At 41.3% G+C, this 23,527-nt stretch overlaps 1 protein-coding gene across 1 annotated transcript in view; it reads left to right on the plus strand.

The window, feature by feature from the left end:
* Window positions 1-23,527, plus strand: part of LOC112108022 (sodium channel protein type 5 subunit alpha) — a 263,352-nt gene that overhangs the window by 111,849 nt on the left and 127,976 nt on the right. Inside the window, exons 14-15 of the mRNA XM_026652176.2 lie at window positions 3,245-3,418; window positions 5,784-6,140. Coding sequence (XP_026507961.1) covers window positions 3,245-3,418; window positions 5,784-6,140 — 531 coding nt within the window. The remainder of the gene's footprint in view (window positions 1-3,244; window positions 3,419-5,783; window positions 6,141-23,527) is intronic.

Raw genomic sequence — 23,527 nt, forward strand, 5'->3', positions numbered from 1 at the left:
CTGGAGCCAATTCTCCTGTTTGTGGTAATGATGAAAAAATAAAACCAAGCAGGCATTCTTCTTGCAATGCTGTTTGCAATGGGCTTCAGTGAAAGGACAGTTCTTCAGATGAAATATCAGTGGCTCAAGACCATCCTTGGCCCTTCCTCCTCAGTTTTATTAAACCCAGACTTAAATGGGTTATTAGTAGAGCTAGGCACAGAAAGGTAATTCTGTCTCACCGAGGTTTTTAATAGCTCAACATTTGGTTTTGTTTCGATTTGGGATGAAAACCCAGCATTTCAAAATTCTCCACAAAAGGGAATGGAGCCTCAGCTCCAGGCTGGCTGGCTGGCTGGCTGGAGCTGTGAATATTGGAAGCTCTGGGGTTCCCAGCTTTGAGGCAGTTCACTTGGTGAGCTGCCCCAGAGCCATGGACCCTGGAAGCCCTAGAGCCCCGATGCCCTAAAGCCCTGGACTGGCAGTCCAACAGCTGGGATGCTGAGGAGCCAGGCGGGTGAGCTGACAGGAAACCTGGCAGGTTTTTGATGGAAGGTCTGCAGGAGCCCTGCCTGAGTTCTGTTGGAACATTGCAGAGATCAAACAGTCTCTTCAAAATGTTTTGATTTTGGCAAATCAGCAAATTCTGATAAAACAATGTTTCAACAGAATTTTTCCAACTGGCTCTAGTTATTAGCATGACTTTATGAAGAATGTCTGTCTGTCTCAAGTCTCCTCGCTGCAAGTTCCTAAAGGAGCAAAATCAGTATTCTCTTCTTCCTAGCCAAACTCAAAAATGCTAGTAGTTCTCCAGTGCTTTCTGATAGAGTTTTCCCTATAGCTATCCCTCCTTAGCAGGTAGGGTAGTATTAAATGGGGGGAAATAATAGGGAATAAAAGACCATTTGCTTTTTTTCTCTAAAGAAATCATGAAAGAAACAATAGAAAGAAAAGGAAACAAGTGTCCTTATCCTCCAAGAATAAGAAGGGAGAGTGCAACTCTTCATCTGGCACTTGTGAGAATCAGTCATTGAAGAGCTTCAGTTCTGATGATATTATTTGCATCATAAAATTATGCAACAAAGCTCTGGTTCTCTGACTCCCCAGGCTCATCATCTAAAGAAGATAATGTTTTTACCTGATATCAAGAAAAATAGCAGAATTATACTCACATCTCTGCATGCTTCATCTGACCAGGCTACCTGCAGTGATGCCAGTTCTTCAACACCAGACAGCAATATTTTCTATATTTTTCATCCTTCCAAAGAAATCAAGAGGTTATTGATCTAAATTAGATAGGTTAGCAACATCATTAATACTTACCATAATCGTATACCATAACCAATACCAGTTTATGGCTCCACTCCTGAAGACAATGTCCAAGTAATCCCCTCTCTGGATGATTAGTTAGTGAAAGCAGTTTTTTGTACAATCACAGCTAGCACTGAACAAGGTTCCAGTGATTCTGTGATACATTGCTGTTTGGAATTCATAACTAATACACAGAAGAGTCACTTCTGCCTTTACAGATTCTGATTCCCTCAGAAGCTCTGATGTCTTATTAGCCCTAGAGTTTCCATCTCAAAAGATTATTGATTAAAAAGAAATTGTTCCTCCTGAGTCATCCCTCAGCAAGACAATTGCATGATGTGCTCAGCATGATATCATCAGTTTTTGAATCAGGTTCTGGGTACAACTTCACAAACATTGACTATGGTGTTTAATATCCCCATGGAATTTTCAGTCACTGGAATACTAAGTATCTCTAACCACAGTGACTCAGAAATTGTTAACTTGTTGGAAATCAGAGGTGAGTCTGTCTGGTGCAGTACTACTGCTGGAGACCAGTTGGGCTGAAGTAATTTAGCATGTTGGTCTTTTAAGAAGGATGGTCCATCCAAAATGTTTTGACCAGAGAAATTTTATCTTCCTGATCAGAAAGAGAAAGGCATTTTAGATATGGAAACATATAAAATTGCTATATGAAAGTCTGTCTACCTGTTCATTCGTTCCCCAAGCATTATTTATAGAGTAAATGTTGCAGCTTCCTCAAATGCAGGTTTGGCCATTTGTTCCTTAGCATTGCCATTTTATAATTCTATATGATCCTCCCTTATCTCATTTGGTTTTCCTAATTGTTACTTAGAGCCCATTAATCTGTCTTGCTGGAGCACTATTGCAGAAACCTAGTTTATAGGTTAGACAGAATTTCCTCTTGTGTGAACATTACTGGTAGACTTAAGTCCATAACATATACATATCTTCTGATCTCCAGTGTGCATTGACATAGGCTGTTGTATCATGGAAAATCAGCTGCTGTAATATGCAAATACAGTAGATGATTTTTCAAGACACACAGCTGTGTGCACCTTTCACCAGAGGGTTAGACTCAAAATAAAACAGTATGTGAAAAACTGTGTGTCTACATACTACCTTCTCTTTTAAGCCAATTATTTACAACCTTGTACTTAAATCAGTTTTTTTTAAGGGATTTTTAAAAGCACTAGATTTAGCATTTTCACACAGTTTGTGATTATGGGTTCAAATAAGATACCTCCTTTAAAATCTGGTTTGCCATCAACAAACAGGCTCCCCTCCATAAGTATGTGTATGTTTTACAGAAAAATGTTCAGATTAAAAAAATTTCACTGTGTAATATTTGAACTAGGTTATAAATAAACAAAGTGTTCTCAAGGCACTTTCAAAAGCAAATTGCCGTGTCTATTTTTAAAAGAATAATAAGACTCAAATTAGAGTTCCTAATCACCATCACCGCCAGCAGTAATCTGAAAGTGCGAGGACTACACTGCATGGGATTGGTGCAATAACAGAAACAAAAGGCTAACTCTACAGGTATGCTGGAAACCAAAAGTACCTCTTTAACTGTGTCATAAAATCACTCTCACCTCCCCACTGAAATTGACGGACTTAAGCTTTTTAAAAAGCACCTTTATTCTCTCACCTTATTATTGATATCTGTTTGTATGATAGAGGGAGATGAAAATTAGTGTCTTAATTCAAAGGTATAGCTCATTCCCTGTTGTTGTTTGTTGACAGCAATACTAATATTGTAAAAGGATCAGACAAGCCCAGAATACTGATAATACTGACAGTAAGTACTGACAGTACGTTAGAGATGAAAGAAGAAAGGTTTGCTGGTAAAATGTTGTTGTCTCTGTATTTTAATTCAACATATCGGTAGGAAATCATTCATGACAGGAGATGTGTTTACAGACTGATCTCACTTCCTCTTTCCTTTCCACAGGTCTTCACTGGGATTTTTACAGCAGAAATGATCTTCAAAATAATTGCCTTAGATCCCTACTACTATTTTCAGCAGGGCTGGAATATTTTTGACAGTATAATTGTTATCCTAAGCCTAATGGAACTGGGTTTATCCAGCATGGGAAATCTGTCTGTTTTACGCTCATTCAGATTGGTAATGTTTCCTTATTCTCTTTTGCAAAACATAACCCCTTTCAAGAATGTATTAGATTCTCTTAAAATTACATTCATTGAAAAGGAAATACAATTTTACAAATTAGTGAATGCCTGCAGTGACACTAATTATAGACTATGGGCCAAATGGAATTACTCCAGATTTACAACAGAGTAAATGAGAACAGAATTTGACTCTGTTTAGCTGTGTCAGTTACTTGCAACACATTTAAACTGAGTTTGCATAGAACTTAATAGAAAAGTCGGTAGATAATTAATGAACTGTGAAGCTCAAGAACGGGTTGGCAACTTCTGGCACGCAGCTCGCCAGGGTAAGCACCCTGGTGGGCCGGGCCAGTTTGTTTACCTGCCGCGTCCGCAGGTTCGGCCGATCGCGGCTCCCACTGGCCACAGTTCGCCGCTCCAGGCCAATGGGGACTGTGGGAAGAGGCGCGGGCCAAGTGATGTGCTGGCCGCGGCTTCCCGCCACCCCCATTGGCCTGGAGCAGCGAATCGCGGCCAGTGGGAGCCACGATCGGCCGAACCTGTGGACGTGGCAGGTAAACAAACTGGCCTGGCCCGCCAGGGTGCTTATCCTGGCAAGCTGTATGCCAGAGGTTGCCGACCCCTGCTCAAGAACTAGTAACATGTCATTTTACAGGTTTTTATTCCTTAAATACATAATAAACATGCCACTGTATTTTTAAATGTAGTCAAAAGTGGATAGCTCTGCATTAATTGCAAACTGATTTTTTTCCCCAGAACCTATCACCAAAATACAGAACCTGTCTTGCAGTGAAAATCCTTCACCGTCAATCCTTTTAAATGTGCAGAGGGGTGACACTCCATTAATGGGAGAATCTGTTGATGCATTGGAACAGAAAAGTAGTTTTCTTGCCAGCCTGACACTTGTGTCACATTCATGTACCAAGATGGCCATGCTAATCATTCTGCCCATTATGTTGCTTTACAAGTTTTGCAAGACCATGAAAACAGACTTTTCTTTTCAAGAAGACTTAACTGCCCTAACTTTACCATCTATAAATATTTGCTCCCTGAAAATTGCAAAAGTATGGCCTGATATTGCCAGTGGCTGAATGCCTCCTGCAAACCCTCTTCAGTAGGGATTAAATTAACCCCTGTGCAGAGAGCCAGTATAAGACCTAAAAAGCAACAGAGGGTCGTGTGGCACCTTTAAGACTAACAGAAGTATTGGAGCATAAGCTTTCGTGGGTGAATGCCCACTTCATCAGACACAAGTATAAGACCTAGGCATCATTAAGTCCTCAAAATAGGTCTTAAGTGGGATTTAGATGATTTATAGGCCTTATGGTCCTAGAGTTGCCAATTTTGGTTGGATGTATTCCTGGAGATTTCATCACATGACATAATCTTTAATTAAAGATTAGTCTTTAATTCCTGGAGACTCCAGGCCAATACTGGAGGGTTGGCAACCCTATATGGTCCTCTGCACAGAGGCGAATCTCTGGGATTGAAAGGTAGCAGCATCTTGCTAAGGCCTACTCAGGAACACACAGGAGAGCACCTCCCTTTGTGGGACTGGGCCCTTAAAAGTCCAGGCAGCTTGTTTAAAGTTATCTTTTTTGAGACACAGGAACACAAAAGGCAATGTTAAGGACTGAGGCTATGTTCTCTCTCCCTGCTTTCACAACCCTCTGCCCCTAACATTCAGTGGCAAGGAATTGGTAACATAGGACAGTGGTTCTCAACCAGAGGTACCTGTACCCCGAGGGGTACGCAGAGGTCTTCCGGGGGGTACATCAGCTTATCTAGATATTTGCCTAGTTTTACAACAGGCAATATAAAAAGCACTAGCAAAGTCAGTACAAACTAAAATTTTATACGATTTGTTTATACTGCTCTATATACTATACACTGAAATGTAAGAACAATATTTATATTCCAATTGATTTATTTTATAGTTATACGGTATGAATGAGAAAGTAAGCAATTTTTCAGTAATAGTGTGCTGTGACACTTTTGTATTTTTATGTCTGATGTTGTAAGCAAATAGTTTTTAAGTGAGGTGAAACTTGGAGTACACAAGACAAATCAGACTCCTGAAAGGGGTACAGTAGTCTGGAAAGGTGGACACACCCATCTAATCCTAATACTGCATAGCATATTTTCTGAAAAAAATCATTGCCTGTCATATGAGAAGCACAAATTGTACTGTAATAAGTATGGCTATCGTGAGTCTAACAAAACTGCTGCTAAAATCACTCTGTACTGCACATTGTTTCCTGTATTAAAAATATTTAATATTTTTACCCATTTTTTAACAATTCAGTACCAGGAATGTCTGTTGTTCTATTAACTGATACTGTTTTATGTTTTGTTCACAGCTGAGAGTCTTCAAATTGGCAAAGTCCTGGCCAACCTTAAATACTCTCATTAAAATCATTGGTAACTCAGTGGGTGCCCTGGGTAACCTCACCCTGGTTCTGGCGATCATAGTCTTTATTTTCGCTGTGGTAGGAATGCAGCTTTTTGGAAAAGACTACTTAATAAAAGTCAGCAAGATAAGCCCTAATAACAATTTGCCCCGCTGGCACATGAACGATTTCTTCCATTCATTCCTTATTATATTCCGAATTCTCTGTGGAGAATGGATTGAAACCATGTGGGATTGTATGGAAGTAGCTGGACAACCATTGTGCCTTCTCGTCTTCTTGCTGGTCATGGTGATAGGAAACCTAGTGGTGAGTTTTCATGATTGTTTTTTCCTATTTCTATTGTTTGTATGCAAATGTACTCCCTTTTCTCTCAAGAAGTTACAGATCTCCTGTGATGCACAGGTATTTCATATCTGTTACTTTCTGGAAAATAGTCTACTTTCTTTTTCACCCAAAGAACTCTTTTTCATATCTCAAGGACAAAAACTGCAGAATTGCTTTACTGATTTTGAAAAAAACTAGGCATTAGTTCTCAGAGGAACATAAAGGTTTTCAGTAGAAAAAAGGAACTTGAATTGATGATAATGATTCCTTTTACTTAAGTTCCACTAAAGGCTTGTGTGTTTTACTCAGATGTAAGTGATTCATGGGCCATGTGCTGTATACAAGAGTGAATTCAATTTAACTGTCTCCATACCAGAAGCTATTTTTAGTTCAGTTCATTTTTGGACAAGAACATACAAACCTTACAGCTAATATTGTGTCTTTGCACTGTCTTTGAATGTGTGTAGCCTGCTTGGTCTATGGAGTTTAGGTTATGTTTACTGTAAAGTCACTTCCTTGTTTGTTTTCTAGTAGAATATCCCATAAGTAAAGAATGAGTTACATAAGCTCTGAACCTATTAAGGCTCAATCTTATGTCCCTGTTGTCATTTTATGGAACACTTTGCTGGCTTGCAGTCATTGTGGAAATGTTTTGCTTATTCAGCTTACAGAGTGTGACATTATGGATCTGATGGGTTTGGTGTTGATACAGTAAGCTGTTTAACAGTGGATTTTGTCCCTGTTTGCTTTACATTATTCTTTTCAGAACTCAGCATTTTGGTTTGAAGCTCTTAGTATAGGATACCATGACTATGGGGAAAGGAATTGAAGGAAGCAGAGCGAGGCATTTATATTTGAAAGCTAAACTAAATTAAAAAGATCAGATTTATATTGAAAATATTTGATAGAGATTGCAAATTATCTTTTATGGCTGTTGACTGCAAAACAATGTAAATATTAAAATCTGGTTTTACAAAAGGTAATGAAATAGTTTTTTAAAATGTGCAGTTTTTACAGATTTTCCTTTGAAGCTACATTTGGCCTGAAGAATTAGGACACAGTGAATTTTTTTTCTGCATATCGAATATGCTTCTTTCTTGAGGGTTGGCAGAGGACCTGGGAAATTAACCTTCCCCCGCCTTTCATCCAAACAATTGTTTTATTCTTATTTAAACAATGGACTCAACTGTGTTAAAGAAAACTGAAAATCATATCTAATAAATATGAGAGATAATAAGTTAATAAACCAGATCATTCACTGTTACTTTCAGAGAGAGAGTGGTCAAGTCCATTTTTCCCTAGGTATTAACGCTCATCGTGTATCCTTAGCCTGCCTGCGTGAGGATCAGGAAATATAAATCAGATTCAGATGAGATTACACTAACATGGTATATATTTAAGCCTGAGTGCTTATCAGCAAACCTTTCCAAATGGAAAAACAGATACTGATAGAGTACATCAGCATGGATAATTCTGAAGTCACCAGCCTATCGAAAATACAAATGCTAATATTATCGTTTTCAGGAAACAATTTTGTAGGCATGCGGCGACTGCTAAATAATTTGGAAGTGATTTATTGTAGCTTAATTAGTTCATAAGAGGTAGGAGAAAGGGTGAGAATGTTTGGGTTTTTTTTTTAACCTAACAGGAGAAGGGGAAAGTAAATAGGATGACAAATTCTGAATCATGAGAGTTATGTAAATGAACCACATTACACACAGATTTCACAATTTTGGTCTTAATTATCAGATAGCAGATTATGGGTTCTGTTCTTACTGAAATCAGTCAAGAAATTCCTATTGCCTTCAAGTGAGTATTGGGTAGGACCCAGAATCTTTTACTCACCTGCTAAATAGAATTAAAGTCACAAAGTGTGTTTAGAATATGATTAGCTTAAATGAATCCTTCATCCTTCAGTGGGAGAAGGCTCCAGTCCTGTGTGCACTAATATATATATAGGAGATTTCTTTCTATAAATAACTCTAAGGCACTGGCATCTTTTGTCAACAAGGTTTTCGACTCATTTTGCTCCTAGTTTCTTATCTGGGTTGCAGAGCTCAGGTCTGAAAAGAAAAATATTTTCATGTTGGATTGCACCTCAGTTGGACTCAGAACTCTTTCCTAGACTCTGAGAGCATGAAGGAATGCATACCATTTCTGCATATATAGTGGGTCTTCATGCACATCAAGATTAAGTATATGTGAAATAAATGGATAGGTACTTAGAATAGTGTCCACAGCGTCTGTCCCTGCTCCATCTCTAAGTATTCCCATAATGTGGAGCATATTTACTTTTTAAACTCCTCCAGTCCTCTTTTTACCAATGAACTGGATTGGCCTTCCATGAAGCTAAATATGTACAGGTGATTCAGAGGCATACATGTTATGATTACATGACATTTGGCTTCTTGAATCTGGCTTGTATATACTGTTGTGCCTCACTAACATAAATTCTGATGTACCCTAAAGGGGACACATGGTAGCATGATAACCTCATGCTATGTAACAGTTTAGCTGTTGGTTGGCCAGAATTTTAGTAATTCCTAAATCTTCAGTAAAAAGAACAGGAGTACTTGTGGCACCTTAGAGGCTAACAAATGTATTTGGGCATAAGCTTTTGTGGGCTAAAACCCACTTCATTGGATGCATGCAGTGGAAAATACAGTAGGAAGATATATATACCCAGAGAACATGAAAAAATGGGTGTTGCCATACCAACTATAACAAGACTAATCAATTAAGGTGGGCTATTATCAGCTGGAGAAAAAAAACTTTTGTAGTGATAATCAGGATGGCCCATTTCCAACAGTTGACAAGAAGGTGTGAGTAACAGCAGGGGAAAAAATTAGCATGGGGAAATAGTTTTACTTTGTGTAATGACCCATCCACTTCCAGTCTTTATTCAAGCCTAATTTAATGGTGTCCAGTTTGCAAATTAATTCCAATTCAGCTGATACAGACTAACACGGCTACCACTCTAAATCTTCAGTGTAAATCCGTACTCCCTGAAAAGTGTATTGGTGTATTATGGTGTAAATATGGAATTCTGCTTATTGCTAGTCAATTGACATTGGAGTTATCTTTATAACATTGAACCCTAGATCATAGCCATGAAATTATGCACTGTGTAACTGTTTTTAGCACCATTATACCATGATGCTGTCATCACATTGCATCTCGAGTGTCACTGATGTTGCTCTGGAGGGTATTACAAAATCAGAGGAAGAATGTAATAGGCTCTCCCACACTTATAGGAAACAGCTTCTGAAATCTCTAACTGCATAATTATGTTTACAGTAAAATCTTACAAATGAGTTAGCATATTTCAGATAGAAATTTAGGTCATTGAGGTTAATAAGGCAAACTATAGACAGACAAGTTATTAAAAAAGGATATAGTCAGTTCTGTAATGAGGTGCTGTCTCATTCCCAGCTGCTGTTAGTGAAATCTACTTGTGCCTCATCATGTCATGTGGGCTGATGCTAAGGACCTACATGTGATGCCACTTGCCTTTCAGAGGAGAATTTTGTAAGATGAATTTGAAAATGTTAGAATACTAGCACTATACTTTAATATGATTGACAAAGCAATGCCAGAAGCAGCAACCTTGCAAAACTGCTTGTTTGCGCGCATACACTCCCGCACTTCTCCTTTAAAAGCTTTTGCTAAGTATTTTCCCTTTTACTCTGAAGATGTATACCAATGTGACATCCTCTAATGAGAGGCCACCAAGTTATGCCTGCCCCCTCCCCTTCCAAGCGCCTCCGGGACATCATCTTCTTCAGCACCACAAGCCTCTGCCAGATTTCACTGCTGCCTTTACCCACTTTCCTCTTTCTAGGGTTATAAACATCTCAAGATGCATTGTGTTTAATTAGGGAAAACAAAGGAAGTAATCAAGCAGTTGGCCAGCAGAACATGTCTTAAAGATACAGGGGAAACAGGCTTACCCTGCCAGACCTCTAGGGTTTCCTTAGTTACTTCATTGTACTTTATGGAGCATCTTAGGCCACAGAATGTAGAAAGTAGCAATGGGACCTGCAGGAGTGGGACAGAATTAAAAGAACAGGGGCATGAGGCTGATACATACAAGAACCACCAGGTGGAAAGCTACAGTATTAGAGGCCAGTTATTTAGGTTTTAATGTTTGTGACAATTTTACCTCAAGTTGGCTTAGGACAATTTTGTTTAAAAACAAACTCTAACTGCAATGATAAGGTAAGTGCCTGGCAGCGGAGCTGCCCCACATGGCTTAGATGAGATTTGAACTGGCCTGCTTTAGTGGAACCCAGTGGGAACTTTTCTGTTAAAAAAAAGCTAGATGTGCCTGGAGCCTGTTTCCCCCCCCACTGTTTTCATTTCTCACAAGCCTTTAATGCATATTCTTTCTGCCTTAACATCACATGATACATGATTGTGACACACTTAGAAATCTTCAAATGTCAGCATTCTTGAAACAGAAAGCTCGTCCGTCTCTGTTTTCAGGTTATAACTCTTATCATGCAGGATAGAGAATCTAATTAGAAGGTTCCTTCAAATGGAATTCTGGGAGGATGATAGTAAATTCAGGTTAAATGAAAACTGTAGTCTGAAATTGGTTTTATGCCAGCATTCGTCAAACCTGGTTCACCACTGTGTTACTCTACTTTTGTTCCATTGATAAAATAGTGTAAATTTGTCTTCAGTAGAATTTGCAGCGGTGTGAGTAGAGAATCAGGGCCAGTTACAGAAGATATGATGATCCAAGCATGACATTTCAGCCCCTCTCCCCACATTCCATCACAACAGACATCAGTGAAGGAGCACTTGCTGACAGTCCCTTGATTTGTACATCCTGAGGCAGGATGGAGTAAGGCTTTGTTCTTGATGGAGTAAGGCTTTAGACTCTACAACTCACTTCCCCCATTGGTCTGACAGAGCCTGACTTCATTGACATTCAGTGTACATTTCCACAGACTGGTCCTGTAGTTCAGGCAGACCACGCAATTGTCTATGGTGGCAGAAGAAATACAGAACCCAGACATGGAAAAGTAACCATACCCTCTTCCTGCAGCAGATGCCTCTCCCTGGGTGCAAGAACCCTCCCTATGGCATCTCCTTTCCCTTCCCCTGCTGCCTATCCCACTCCCCCCACCCACCTTGAAGCTGAGACTCCCCCTGCCTCTCACCCCAAGCAGAGGCTTAGGCAGATTCCCTATCGCCTGGCTGATTAGGACCCAACAGACCCTGCCTGGTCTGAGACTAGACCAGATGAGGCATACTAAGCCCTGATTAGTCCCCATCTCCTGGAACACTAACAGTACCTTTCCCTTCAGGGAGCAGGGTGTGGAGGAGACCAGTGAGAAGTACCCCCTCTCCTGTAGAGAAAATGGAAGAATCTGAAAGAAACTCCCTTTCCCAAGTGACGGAGAGTCTCGTAGGTTAGCCAGTGAGAGGGGACTTGCGTGTAGAGGGGGATTGTGTGTAGAACACAGATAGTTGTGTGTGGGGCCAGCAAGTGTGTGTGAGAGACAGGGAGTGAGTGGGGAGGGGAAGAGACTGCGATTGGGAGCGGGGGTGTCTGAGAGGGAGGGAGTGAGTGGGGAGCGGCTGCGATTGGGAGTGGGGGTATATGAGAGGCAGGGAGTGAGTGGGTAATGGGGAGAGGTTGCGACTGGGAGTGGGGGTGTGACAGAAGCAAGGAGTGAGTGGGAGAGGCTGTGATTGGGAGTAGCACTGTGTGAGAGGCAGTAAGTGAGTGGGGAGGGGAAGAGGCTACAACTGGAAGTGGTGTGATGAAAGATGCAGGAGATGGGGGGGAGAGGCTGGGATTGGCAGTGGGGGGTGAGAGGTAGTGAGGGAGTGGGGAGAGGCTGAGATTTTGAGTGGGGGTTTGTGAGAGGGATGGAGTAATTGGGGAGGGGAGAGGCTGTGATTGGGAGCAGGGGTTTGTGAGAGAGGCAGGGAGTGAGTGGGGAGGGGGAGAGGCTGTGATGGAGTTTGGGGGGTGTGAGATAGGCAGGAAGTGAATGGGGAGAGGCTGCAATTGGTGTGGGGGGTAGTACCGAGCATGGGGGGGACGCTGGGCTTGGGGCGCTGTTTTTGTTGTTAGCGACAAAAGGGAAAATAGAATCTTTGAAGTAACGTCTTTCAGGTGTTCCGTATGTGGATTCATTTTTCACTAACCTCCTAGAATGTTCTGGACTTTTGTAGAATCTCATGGAACCTTCCTGAGAACTACATTTTCCTCCAACCTCCTAGAATGTTGTCAGCCACGCCCTTGTGGGTATTTAAGGGGTGGAGCATCACCAGTCAGACAGTGAGATACAAGATTGAACTGAAGTTAAGTGAGAGCCCTGCTGTGATATTGTGAACCTTGTTTTTTTGTGTAATTGTGCAAGTGTACTTGTGTTTTAGGACTTGAGTGTAAGTAGTGACTAATGAAGGACATATTTAGTGAGATGCCAGAGATATCTATCGAACCCCTATCTATGCAACAATATAAAAGAAATACTGTTACTTCTTTTGCCATGCTTAACACATACTGTTTGATGACTTTCACAAGTGGTGAGCGCAGCTTTTCGAAACTCAGACTCATTAAAACATATCTTCGATCGACGATGGCCGATGAGAGACTGACGTTGCTTGCTATTTTATCACTTGAAAATGCCATTGGCCAGTCTTTGGATCTCTCTGATACTGTGCTTCAGTTTGCGAGGGCAAAGGCGAAAAAGCACCGTTTTGAACTAAAGGACTAGGGTTAACATTTTAAGGCTGTCACATACTGTAACACAATTTAATACTGGTCCATCCAGTGTTGGTGCACAGTTCAATTTCTTGATGTTAGTACGTTTCAGTTATTCTTAAAGTTAAAAAGTTTCTATAAGCTTGGAGGAAATGAATTTTTTTTAATTTGCTTATATATGGCATGAATAAATACAGATTTACAGATCCTAGCGTGCAAATTTATCGTCTTATATGACAGGGATAAATCATGCGTGTAAATCGTGCATCAAAGTCATGAAATGGAAACAAATGCAATAAAAAATAAGGTATTCAGAAGTTTAACAAATGGCGGGGGAGGTTCGAAGAAGCTCCTCGCCTGTGGCGTCATTTGGTCTAGGACTGTGAGAGAGGCAGTGAGTGTAAGCGATGGGCAAGGCTGGGGTAGTGAGGAAAGAAAGGTAGTAGGGCATGGTTGCTGGCAAGAGCATGACAGAGAACGGAGTGATGGAAAAGGGAAAGAAGGAAGAACACACACAGAGTAAGTTTAAAGAAGTTAGTGTTGAACGGACTTCTCAGTGCCAGTTAGTTAACTAAAAGACACATGGTACCATGGGATGGGACCAAGAGATAGACTGGGCAGGGTGAGGGGGAAGGCAGTGAGTGAGTGTACTGCAATTCCTATCAGGCAGCCAAGTGCCTCAGCCTGGCCCTGCATTGCAAGGCCTTTCTGTTTGCTCAGGCAACATTTCATCTGCTATGAGTTTGTGAGGGGAGTTTGACTAAGCTGTCTTTCTCCTGGTTTTAATTTGTTCTGAGATGCACTATTATATACTATGTGAATAAGAGCAACTGAGCTGAGCCACAAGAGACCTACTTATTTACACTGCCTCTGATTTAGAAGCTTATTTTTTCAAAGCAAAGCCAAGAATCCCACTGACTTTAATGGAAGTTGTATCAGGCCTTAAAAGGGACTATAGGGACTCTATCCCTGCCCCTGCCTTTCATTTCCCAATGCTCCTTTCCTTGTCCTCTGCCTACTCTACACACCTTGCTGCTCCATTTTTCTCCTTCTCCAATTTTTCTCTTCATGCTGTTTTTCTCACTGATCCATACACCTGGAATGACATTTCCCTTTCAGTCCACCATGCGTCCTCACTCCCCACTTCCAAAACCCACTTCCTTCCCCTTGCTTTCCAGTGTTGTCCTTTGCACCTTCTCTCACCTACCTCATTCCTCATTTAATAAATATCAGAATTTATACAGGAAGGATCATAGATAATACATAGGCTAAGAAGGATTAGATTTTTATCAGTAAATGTCAATAGACATCTATCTCACTGGGCACACACAAACGGAAAAAAATATTTTCATCCATAATAATTGAAATTTACATATAGGCAAAGTAAGAAAAATGCTGCTGGAGAACTTATTAGAGTTTGAATTAAGGATATTTACTTTGTGATATTGACAATTTATGTTTTAACAGTAAGACTTTTAACTTTTTGAATCTGTCTCTTCTGCCATTAAATAGTTGTTATGACAGGCCCTTCTCTAACATCCTCCCCCCACTAATTTCCTGAAACTGTGAAAATTTAAATTGATACAAATTTTAAAAATAAACACCAATATTATCTGTCAAAATTATATTTTAAAATCTTGAATTCTGCCAAGCCTAACTATATATAACCCCTTTTCCTTTCCTTCTCACTTATCTGCACTCTTGAAGTTTGTCTGGCATAAACTGGGCAAGGAACAGGCCCTGTAAAGCTGTTTCTATCGTTGTAATGCGCCATGAATATTTGAGAAGAATAACAAAGCAAATCCAGAATGGCAGCCAGGATTTTGTGGCTTCCTCAGTCTCTCCGTACGCCTGCAGTTTGTCCCGTAGGTCCACTTTTAAAGAGAGGACACTGTAGCTTATCTATCGAGTGCCTGCAGTAGCCCTACAAAAATCCTGGCTACATAGACATTTTTATAAAATGTACATTAATGTTAGGTTAGTCAAAATCTGGGCCTTTTCATAATCAGAACCCTGTGTATATCACAACATCACTGTAATTTTTAAAAATATTTTTAAAAGGAAAATGTCTACAGCAAAGTCTTTAATATAAAAATTTACCTTAGCTAGTCCATGTCAAAGACTGAGTGAATTTTACAAATAAGGTTAGTCAAGTTGACTACATTTAGTTGTAAAATTCATTCCATCCTTGAAACTGACTGGTGTTACTTGTAAAATTCATTCCGTGCACACTTTGCCATTTACACGGTGGTGAATTTTCTTAATTTTTTTTTAAAAACCTACAATTTACACAGGGCCCTAATCATAGCCCCTAGTATTCATATCTGAATCTCCCCCTTTCCACAAGGAAGCAGGGATCAGCCACCATTGCCGCAGCATCTCCCTTGCTTCAAACCTCGCAGGTAGGGAGTGAGCAGGCCAGGTAATAGGGTGCAGGACTGAGTGGGGAAATATGTCATTTCCTAACACCCTATTGGTCCTGCAGATATTTCCTTCTGTAGCCCCCCATTGTGATGCTGAGAACACCCCTTCAAAGGGTGTCCCAAGGACAGCCACGAGTCCTGCCAGCGTGGATCCAATAGAAGGGAAGGAGGGGAAGGAACATGGACACAGAGCCAGTATGAAGGCAAAACTAGCATGGGGCCCTGGCCTCCCAATTGTCTCGGGGAGATCCACTGGGTTTGTTGGCCGGAACGATGGCCTGTTTGCAAGGGGCAAAGGAATGTGAGTGCAGAACTTTACAGCCAGTTGGAAAATGGGAAGAAAAGTCTGAGAAAAAACTCATGGTGACTTCCTACCCTGAATCCCCTCCCATGGGTGTCTACCTGAGAGGGGACCATCAAGCCCTGTGTAGGTACCTAGTAGCCAGTAATTATGCATTTCATCAAGTGGTTATGTACTTGAAGAAAATGTCCAAATTGTTTATTTATCTAATCACATATATTGAGGGTTGTTTTTCCTCTCTCTTTTTCAAGTACTTAACAACAAAGCAAAGGGACCTGCTGCTAACGAAAGCATTAGGGATGTGATAAATATTTTATTTTGATTAGACTGGCATACTAATGTTGCCTTTTGTCCAATGTTTGCACTCAAGTAAATAGAACATCAAGAAAAGGCACAAATGATGAGTTGGGATGCATTTCTAATTCAGTGTGTTGCACAGCTCCTGTGAATATCTTTTAGATTGCATACTTTCTGAGGCAGGGACTGTCGCCATCTGGGACACAGATGTGGGGGAGCAGATAATAAGGCAATTGGGGAAAGAGAGGGGACCATCAAGAGCTATGTAGTTACCTAGTATCCAGTAATGATGCATTTTATCAAGTAGTTATGCACTTGGTGAAAATGTCCAGATTGTTTATCTAATCACATAAATTCAGGGTCACTTTTTCTCTCTCTTTTTAAAGTACATGACAACAAAGCAAAGGGACTTCAAATATCAAATATTTCCACTCCCCTACCCGCCGTCTCTCTAAGGGAGGGGTCAGAAGGTGTCAAGTTTATATGTGAGCCACTGCCTAGGTGCAGTAATGACTCGCACTGTATATAAATCCTTTGACTAGCTCAATAGATAGGTGCATTTACTTCAAGATGTCCTGGCTTGTGGCCCAATCAAAGCCCATTGACGTCAGTGGAAAGATTCCAGCTGACTTCACTGGGCTTTGGATCTGGCCCTTAATGACTAGGTCTAAGACATTCTCAGACATCAGGAGTATCTGTACAAGGCACTGTTCAGCACCACTTGTTCACTCACTCCTTGTGTGGGCTGGAGGAAGAGCAAGGCGAAACATGGACTTAGACATGTGGGAGTCTTCTCAAGCTGTACATACCTACCACTGCAGGTCAGAACCAGTCCTGAAAAGGGCCTTTGTGTAGTGCCGTCATTTATCCCTGCCATAAGACCAGTGACAAGGGTCAATAAAGTCAAAATACTTCTGTGCTCAGGATAGATGCGAATTCTAATAGGAATGGCTGGTGGAAGTTTTAGTCCAAAGGTCAAATTTCAAGAATTTAAGTGGCAAAAGCTTGTTAGAGCTGTCACTATGGCAGTAAAGGGTGCATGTTGGGGACCAAAGATAAGGTCAGTAGCTTTGTTTGAAGCACAGATAAGGTCAATGACTGAAGGTCTGTCAAGCTGCCAGCATTTTTAGAACACATGAAGCATTTTGCAACAAGTTTTCAAGACCTGGGCTTCACCTATTATAAAATTTGTAAAGGATGCTTCATCCCAGAGAAACGAGGCCTCAATTCATTAAAGTTTCTTAGCCCCAAAAATGCATTAACATGGAATTAGTACACTGGCTACTGTTTATAGAAAGTTTCCATAGGTTTTATTTTCTTTTCAGATTTTCTGTATGCCGAACTAGAACTGCTGTGGCAAATTTTCTTGTTTTTCATTATATTTCCCCCAAGTATGTACCACCCAAAAATTGCAGCTGAGTTTGGCCCAAATGATGCAATCCTGAAATAACTAATTATTTAGCACTTAATAACACACATTTTCTCATTTAAATGCGGGTGAAACATTTTTTAAAAACGAAGAACTGATTAAGGGGGTTGCTAACAAGTGCTGCTCTGAAAGTAAAACAATCTCCTTGGAGGGGAATACAGTATTTATAATGAAGCTCTTGCCCATTGATCTGATAATTAACATAAATTAAGGCCCAAAACTGCAAAAAAAGAAAAGTGTGTACTTTAGCAGGAAACTCTGGGGAAGATTATCGTGCCCGGAGTCTTCAGTTGGGATTTAGTAGGAAGTTCTGGAGAGGTTGAATAGTTCTCTTCTCTGTCCCATGTGGCAGCAGTCTTCTTGCATAGGAATTGACCAGAGGTCCACCTAGTCTAATATCCTGTGACCAGCACCAGATGTTTCAGAGGTAGGTGCAAAAAATGTCAATAGGGTTTTGCTCTCTTCTGTGTACACTCACAAAAGGCCCCATCCATTTGATGAGAAACCAGGTAGGGGTAGATAATAGGTAGTAATAGTAGATGCCTAGTAGGCGGGTACTTAAACTGCATCAGCCCATAATTATAAAGCACAAAATCTAAAGTTTCCCTTTATATTTCTCTTTGCAATAAGGTTATTGTCACTGGAAATTAAATTCTTCATATAACTCTTTACTAAACTAGTATGGTCAAGTCAGCTCCTTCAGAAGACCTTCTTTTGAATTCCATTGTTCTTTCTCAGTCTTTTTTGGCTACATAGTCTGTATCATTATTTCATGCATGACATCTCCCAAAGTTTTCCAAAATAGGTGAAAGAACCTGTGCCGGCTCATCCACATGCCATCAGAAGCAAGCTCTTATTGTAAAGAATAGAATGCAAATTGAAGTTTACCCTTATTAGGATTAAAAATGGCTCATGGCCAGGCTTCTTCATGCTTACAAAATGTTTACAAAATGAAAGAATTTATTGTTGACTTCCAAAAAGAAAAAGATGTGACATTGTGTACTAAAGGTGCATGAAATAGCAGCATCTTGCTAGTGCTTAGTTTCCTACTGTCCCAAATTTAGAGACCAGGTATATTTTACAATGCAAAATGAATTCATTTCCGTTTTAGACAGTGACTATCAATTTTATATTAGGAAGCCAACAGTGCAGTGTCTAGCCAGAACAGTCTTAAAGGAAAGAAGTGAAAGACTCACCTTATGATATCCCTAATTAAATAATTGATTCCTGTGTTAACTATGACGTGGTGTTCGGTGTTGAATAATTATGGTAACCAATAGTTATGGGATGTGTTAATATCTTGATATAAGAAGTGTACTTGGTAACAGTCAGTTATAGAGATTTGCTTTTCATTCATGGAAAAACTGAGCAAGTATCTTGAGTATTAGAAGCGGTTGTATATTTGGTTTCTGCTTCACAGATAAAATTCAGTGTTTGTACAGGATGTGTACTAGTGTCTGGGGACTCCTCATTAAGGCATCTGAACAAGATTCCCACCAGCTGATATGGCTTAATGGAGCGCAGCACTTGTGCCTTAAACACAAGAGAGGCAAGGTGGGTGAGGTAATATCTTTTAGTGGACCAACTTCTGTTGGTGAGAGAAACAAGCTTTCAAGCTTGTCCAGAGAATTCTTCTTCAGGTCTGGGAAACCCACTGTGTCATTGCAAAACACAAGGTGGAACAGATGTTAGCATAAATTGTTAACATATATTTCAAGGGACCATTCCAGGTGAAGCGGCCTGTTAACACCACTCCAGTGGTAGAGAGGAAAGGAAGTGGGGGGGAAAGCAACTGGTTTTAGGGGGTTGTTAGTGGGTTACAGATTGTTGTAGTAAGTCCTTTCTCTCTGCACCTGAGTGAATTCCACCCTAAGGCCTCATTTCTGCATTGTTATCCATGCTAGCATAGCCATCTGCCCACTCAGGTCACTACACCAGATTGGGGCCTACGTAGTCACTTGCTAAGAACCTCCAGATTTACCCTTTTAAATGTAATACTGTCATTTTTCTGCTCGTTGTATGGTAACTCAGGAGGCTGGTGTTAATATCAAGAGGCTCCTGTGGTGGTTTTCCTGTTTGACAGTTAAGATCAGTGAAAACATTCCCATGGATAACGTGACTTGTCCCTTCCCATAATCACATCCTGGTGAGAGTGGCAGTGGTAATGACCTTCAAACATATGTCCATTGTATGATTGATCTGCCTACCTTGGCATTTATGCCATACTCATCACCATGGTATCTGCACACCTTTGATGACATAACACAAACATAATATTGAGCCCATTACATCCCATAAATAACTGCCTTCCCAGAATAGGCTTAACAACACACTTGGCTGAGACCAATTTTGCCATTCTAATTGTCTTATTTTGTCTCTCTAGACAGCTGCTTGAGCTGGTCTAAATAACACTAATTGTACTGGTGACTTATGGTCTCTTTTGATATCTGTTGAGCACCCTATGGCAACATGTGTGAATTTATATCATGGCTGCAGTACGGAAAGGATTATATCTGCCCACCACCAATAGCTCTCTCTCACAGACACACTCACTCACTCATATACACACACACACACACACACACACACACACACACAAACGCACATATGCTAGGTTACAGAAAGCAGTGGCCCAAGATTTTCAAAAGTGGCAGTGATTTTGAGTGCAAGAAGCTGCTTGTGTGGAACTAGAGACTGGTGAATCTCTGTGGAAATGATGTCTCCAGGGCCTTGCAATATGCAAATTTCCAGCCCTGGTGAGAGTGCGCCTCTGATGATTGGGAGTTTTCATTCACATTGGGCCTTAGAGTCATCTTGGAGAAAACAACTCATCTCCTAGAAGAGGTGCCTGAGGTGTTTCGCCTTCTGCTGACTGCCACACACCTGAGGGGCTAGTGCTAAGAAACAGAGAACTCCTTCCAGGTCATACTAGCCTCGCTTCCATTTACAGTGACATTCCTGGCTGAGTCTAGGCAGGACGTGGCGAAGGTTTTTGTGTAGTTCCCCTGGTTAGATAGATTGTTTTGTAAGGGCCATGCTGTGAGCCCCTTAACTCGCTGAACAGCATCCCATGTACCAAAGACAGCACCGGACTCCATCACTAAATGGAACACGGGTCGATCCAGTGGGTATGTCTAGGATATAGAAGCCTGTGGGTGAACATCTCCGAGGGATCGTATCCCATCAGTGCCTCCTCCCACAACATCACCTATGGCTGAGCTGCTGGCTCTGCTGCCTTCCCAGTGAATGGAAGGAGTGTGTGTGTGTGTGTGTGTGTGTGTGTGTGTGTGTGCGCACGTGCACGCATGCCCTTATGCCCCAATCCCATTCCCCAGGCGGGCAAAGCGGAGCAAGCCCCCACATCCCAACCCCGCTGCTAGGGAATCAGAGTTTCTATTTTATCACCCAGCTCTGAATTCTCTGGTGATGGAGGCCATTAATGAACAAGGTAGACTGCATAGCTCAAAGACTACCCTGTACAGAAAGGACTGTACGAGGCTCAATCTTTTTGGTCACTGATCTTACTCTTCAGTCACGCTTCAGTTCAGAATAGCAAACCATCAGACACTTGTGGCCAAATACGATTATCTGAACTATAACAAATTTAAGTCATTTATTGAGCACCTGCCAGAGGAACATCATGACCAATTTAAAGTGGTTATACAAGAGGGCCAGCTTCTGGCAAGAACATCGCTCTAGGCCTCTTTGGATGCTGCAGATACATCGGCTCGATCGATATTCACTGCAATGGTCATAAAGAGAGCATCTTGGCTGCAGCTGTTGTGCTGCTCAAGAGAAGTTCAAAGCACCATCAAAGACCTCCCTTTTGATGAGTGCAAGCTCTCTGCAGACTCGACAGATAGATCCCTCCACACATTAAAAAACTTGAGAGGCACGCGGCAATCCTTAGGGATTTATACTGCTTTAAATAAGAAGAGATTTAGTAGGTCTCAGATGGCACAAAGAGCATGCCTAGCCCTGTATTCAACTTACTAGGCCATCTAAGCCCCCATGCAAGAGGCCAAGCTACTCTGTAAAGAAACCACCTTCAGCTGCAACCATATCTTCCCGACCCTCCCTGTCCTCCTAGCGACAGTTTTGATGTATTGGGTCAGAGTCTCAACCACCCAATCAACATGATTTTAAAGCTGCAACATAATATGCCCCCCCTCCTTTTGGATGATGCCTCTCCCGCTTTCAGGCAACATGGGAGAATATATCATCCGACAATTGGGTTTTGTAAGCCATAACATTTGGATACACTCTCCATTTCAAATCTATTCTTCCTACATGTTCCCCCTCCCCATCCCTCTTCAGGGACTCTTTTCATGATCAATTGCTGTTGCAGGAGGTTATCTCACTTCGATGTTTAGTGGCAATAGAACCAGTTCTTGTACAGCACAGGGAAAGGGATTATATTCAAAGTAGTTCCTGCTTCCCTGGAAGAATGGAGGATGATGCTGACCAGTTTTAGACCTCAAGTTTCTTAACAGATATGCAAAACAGCTGAAATTCAAGATGGTGACCCTTTCAGCAGTAATTCTCTAATTAGAATTAGGAGATTGATTTGCGACTCTCAATCTACGAGACACATACTTTTATATTGCTAGTCACCCTTTACACGAGAAGTTTCTTTAATTTCTAATCAACAACGAGCACTACAAATACGGGGTGTTTCCTTTCGGCCTATCCTCTGTCCCCAGAGTATTCTCAAGGATTCTGGCAGTAGCTGCCGCCCACCTACATTGTTTGAGGATAGTAGTTTTCCCACATCTGGATGATTGGCTGATCGGGGCGGATCATCTGAGGAAGTGTTGGTGGCAGTAAAGATGATGTGGTCTCTGTTTGGCAGCCTGGGCCTCCAAATAAAACTCAAAAAATCCATCTTGACTCCCACGCAACATCTAGACTTCACAGAAGCTTCCCTGGATGCAGCGAGAGATAGAGCAATTCCTCCTTCATAGCAGATTTTTCACAGTAACAAATCCCATTTCGAGGATTGAGGGCAGTCCTGGTTTGTGGTATCTGAGTGCCTGGCTGTAGATAAGATTTTTTGATGTGTCTGGGTTGGTTACTGCATCTGTGAAAGTAAGTGTTGTGATCTGTGGGTTTCTCATGTATAGTTGTCTGTCCAGGACAGTTGATGCTGGTACGGGCGTGTTCTACAGAGAGGTTGGTGATTGTTGAAGTTGTGGTGGAAATCTGTGAAGGAGCTTAGGTCATCTGTCCAGAGGATGAAAATATCATCAGTGTATCTCAGGTACATCATTGGCTTCATACTGCATTTGTCCAGAAATTCTTCTTTAAGGTGGCCCATGAAGAGGCTGGCATACTGTGGAGCCATCCTGGTATCCATGGCTGTTTGGAAAAAGTGTTTGTTGTTGAATGTAAAATTGTTATGGGTGAGGATGTTTGGCAATGTGGTCGGGGTGGATATCTGAAGGCTGTGCTTTGGCTTGTAGATATTTGAGGCAGAGAGCAATGCTGTCATTGTAAGGGATGTTGGTATATATGGAGGTGACATCCATGGAAGGATGGTGTTCTAAGAGAGGTTGTTAATGTTGCAGTTTCTGGAGGAAGTCTGTCATGTCCTGGAAGAAGCTGGCCTTTGTGTGGTATGTGGTTTGAGGATGGTTTTTGTAGGTACTGATATTCCTTCAGTAAGAGTGCCATGGCCAGATATGATGGTCTGCCTAGGTTCCCGTTGTTTGTGTATCTTGGAAAGAATTTGGAAGGCCGGTGGGATGGGTTTGTGGGGGATGAGGTTATAGAGTTTCTCTATTGGAGTTGTTCGGGAAGGATTTGATGATATCTTTAAATTCCTGGGTGAACCGTGGTGTGGGTTTTCCTTTGAGTTCTCCATAGTAGGTGGTTCTGGAGAGTATTGGTTGGCCTTGTTAACATAGTCATCACGGTTGAGAACTATGATGTTCTTGATCTGATGGTTTGATCACTATCTGGTGGTTGGATTTCAGGGACTATATCTGTCCGCTCAGTGGTGGAGAGACTGCAATGGGATGTTGTTGAGAATTTCACAATCAATTTTTTCCCTGAAGTAATCAATGTAATGATCAAGTGTGTGGGTTCATCCAATGTGGGGTGTCCAGACAGACGATTCTTTTTTCTTATTACCGTCGCTGGGGTTGTGGTATTTCTGGATGGTGGTATCATTATTGTGAATTAAATTTTTGAGGT

Source organism: Terrapene carolina, unplaced genomic scaffold (genome assembly GCF_002925995.2).
Source record: "Terrapene carolina triunguis isolate 2854851 unplaced genomic scaffold, T_m_triunguis-2.0 Scaffold111, whole genome shotgun sequence".
Classification (NCBI taxonomy): domain Eukaryota; kingdom Metazoa; phylum Chordata; order Testudines; family Emydidae; genus Terrapene; species Terrapene triunguis.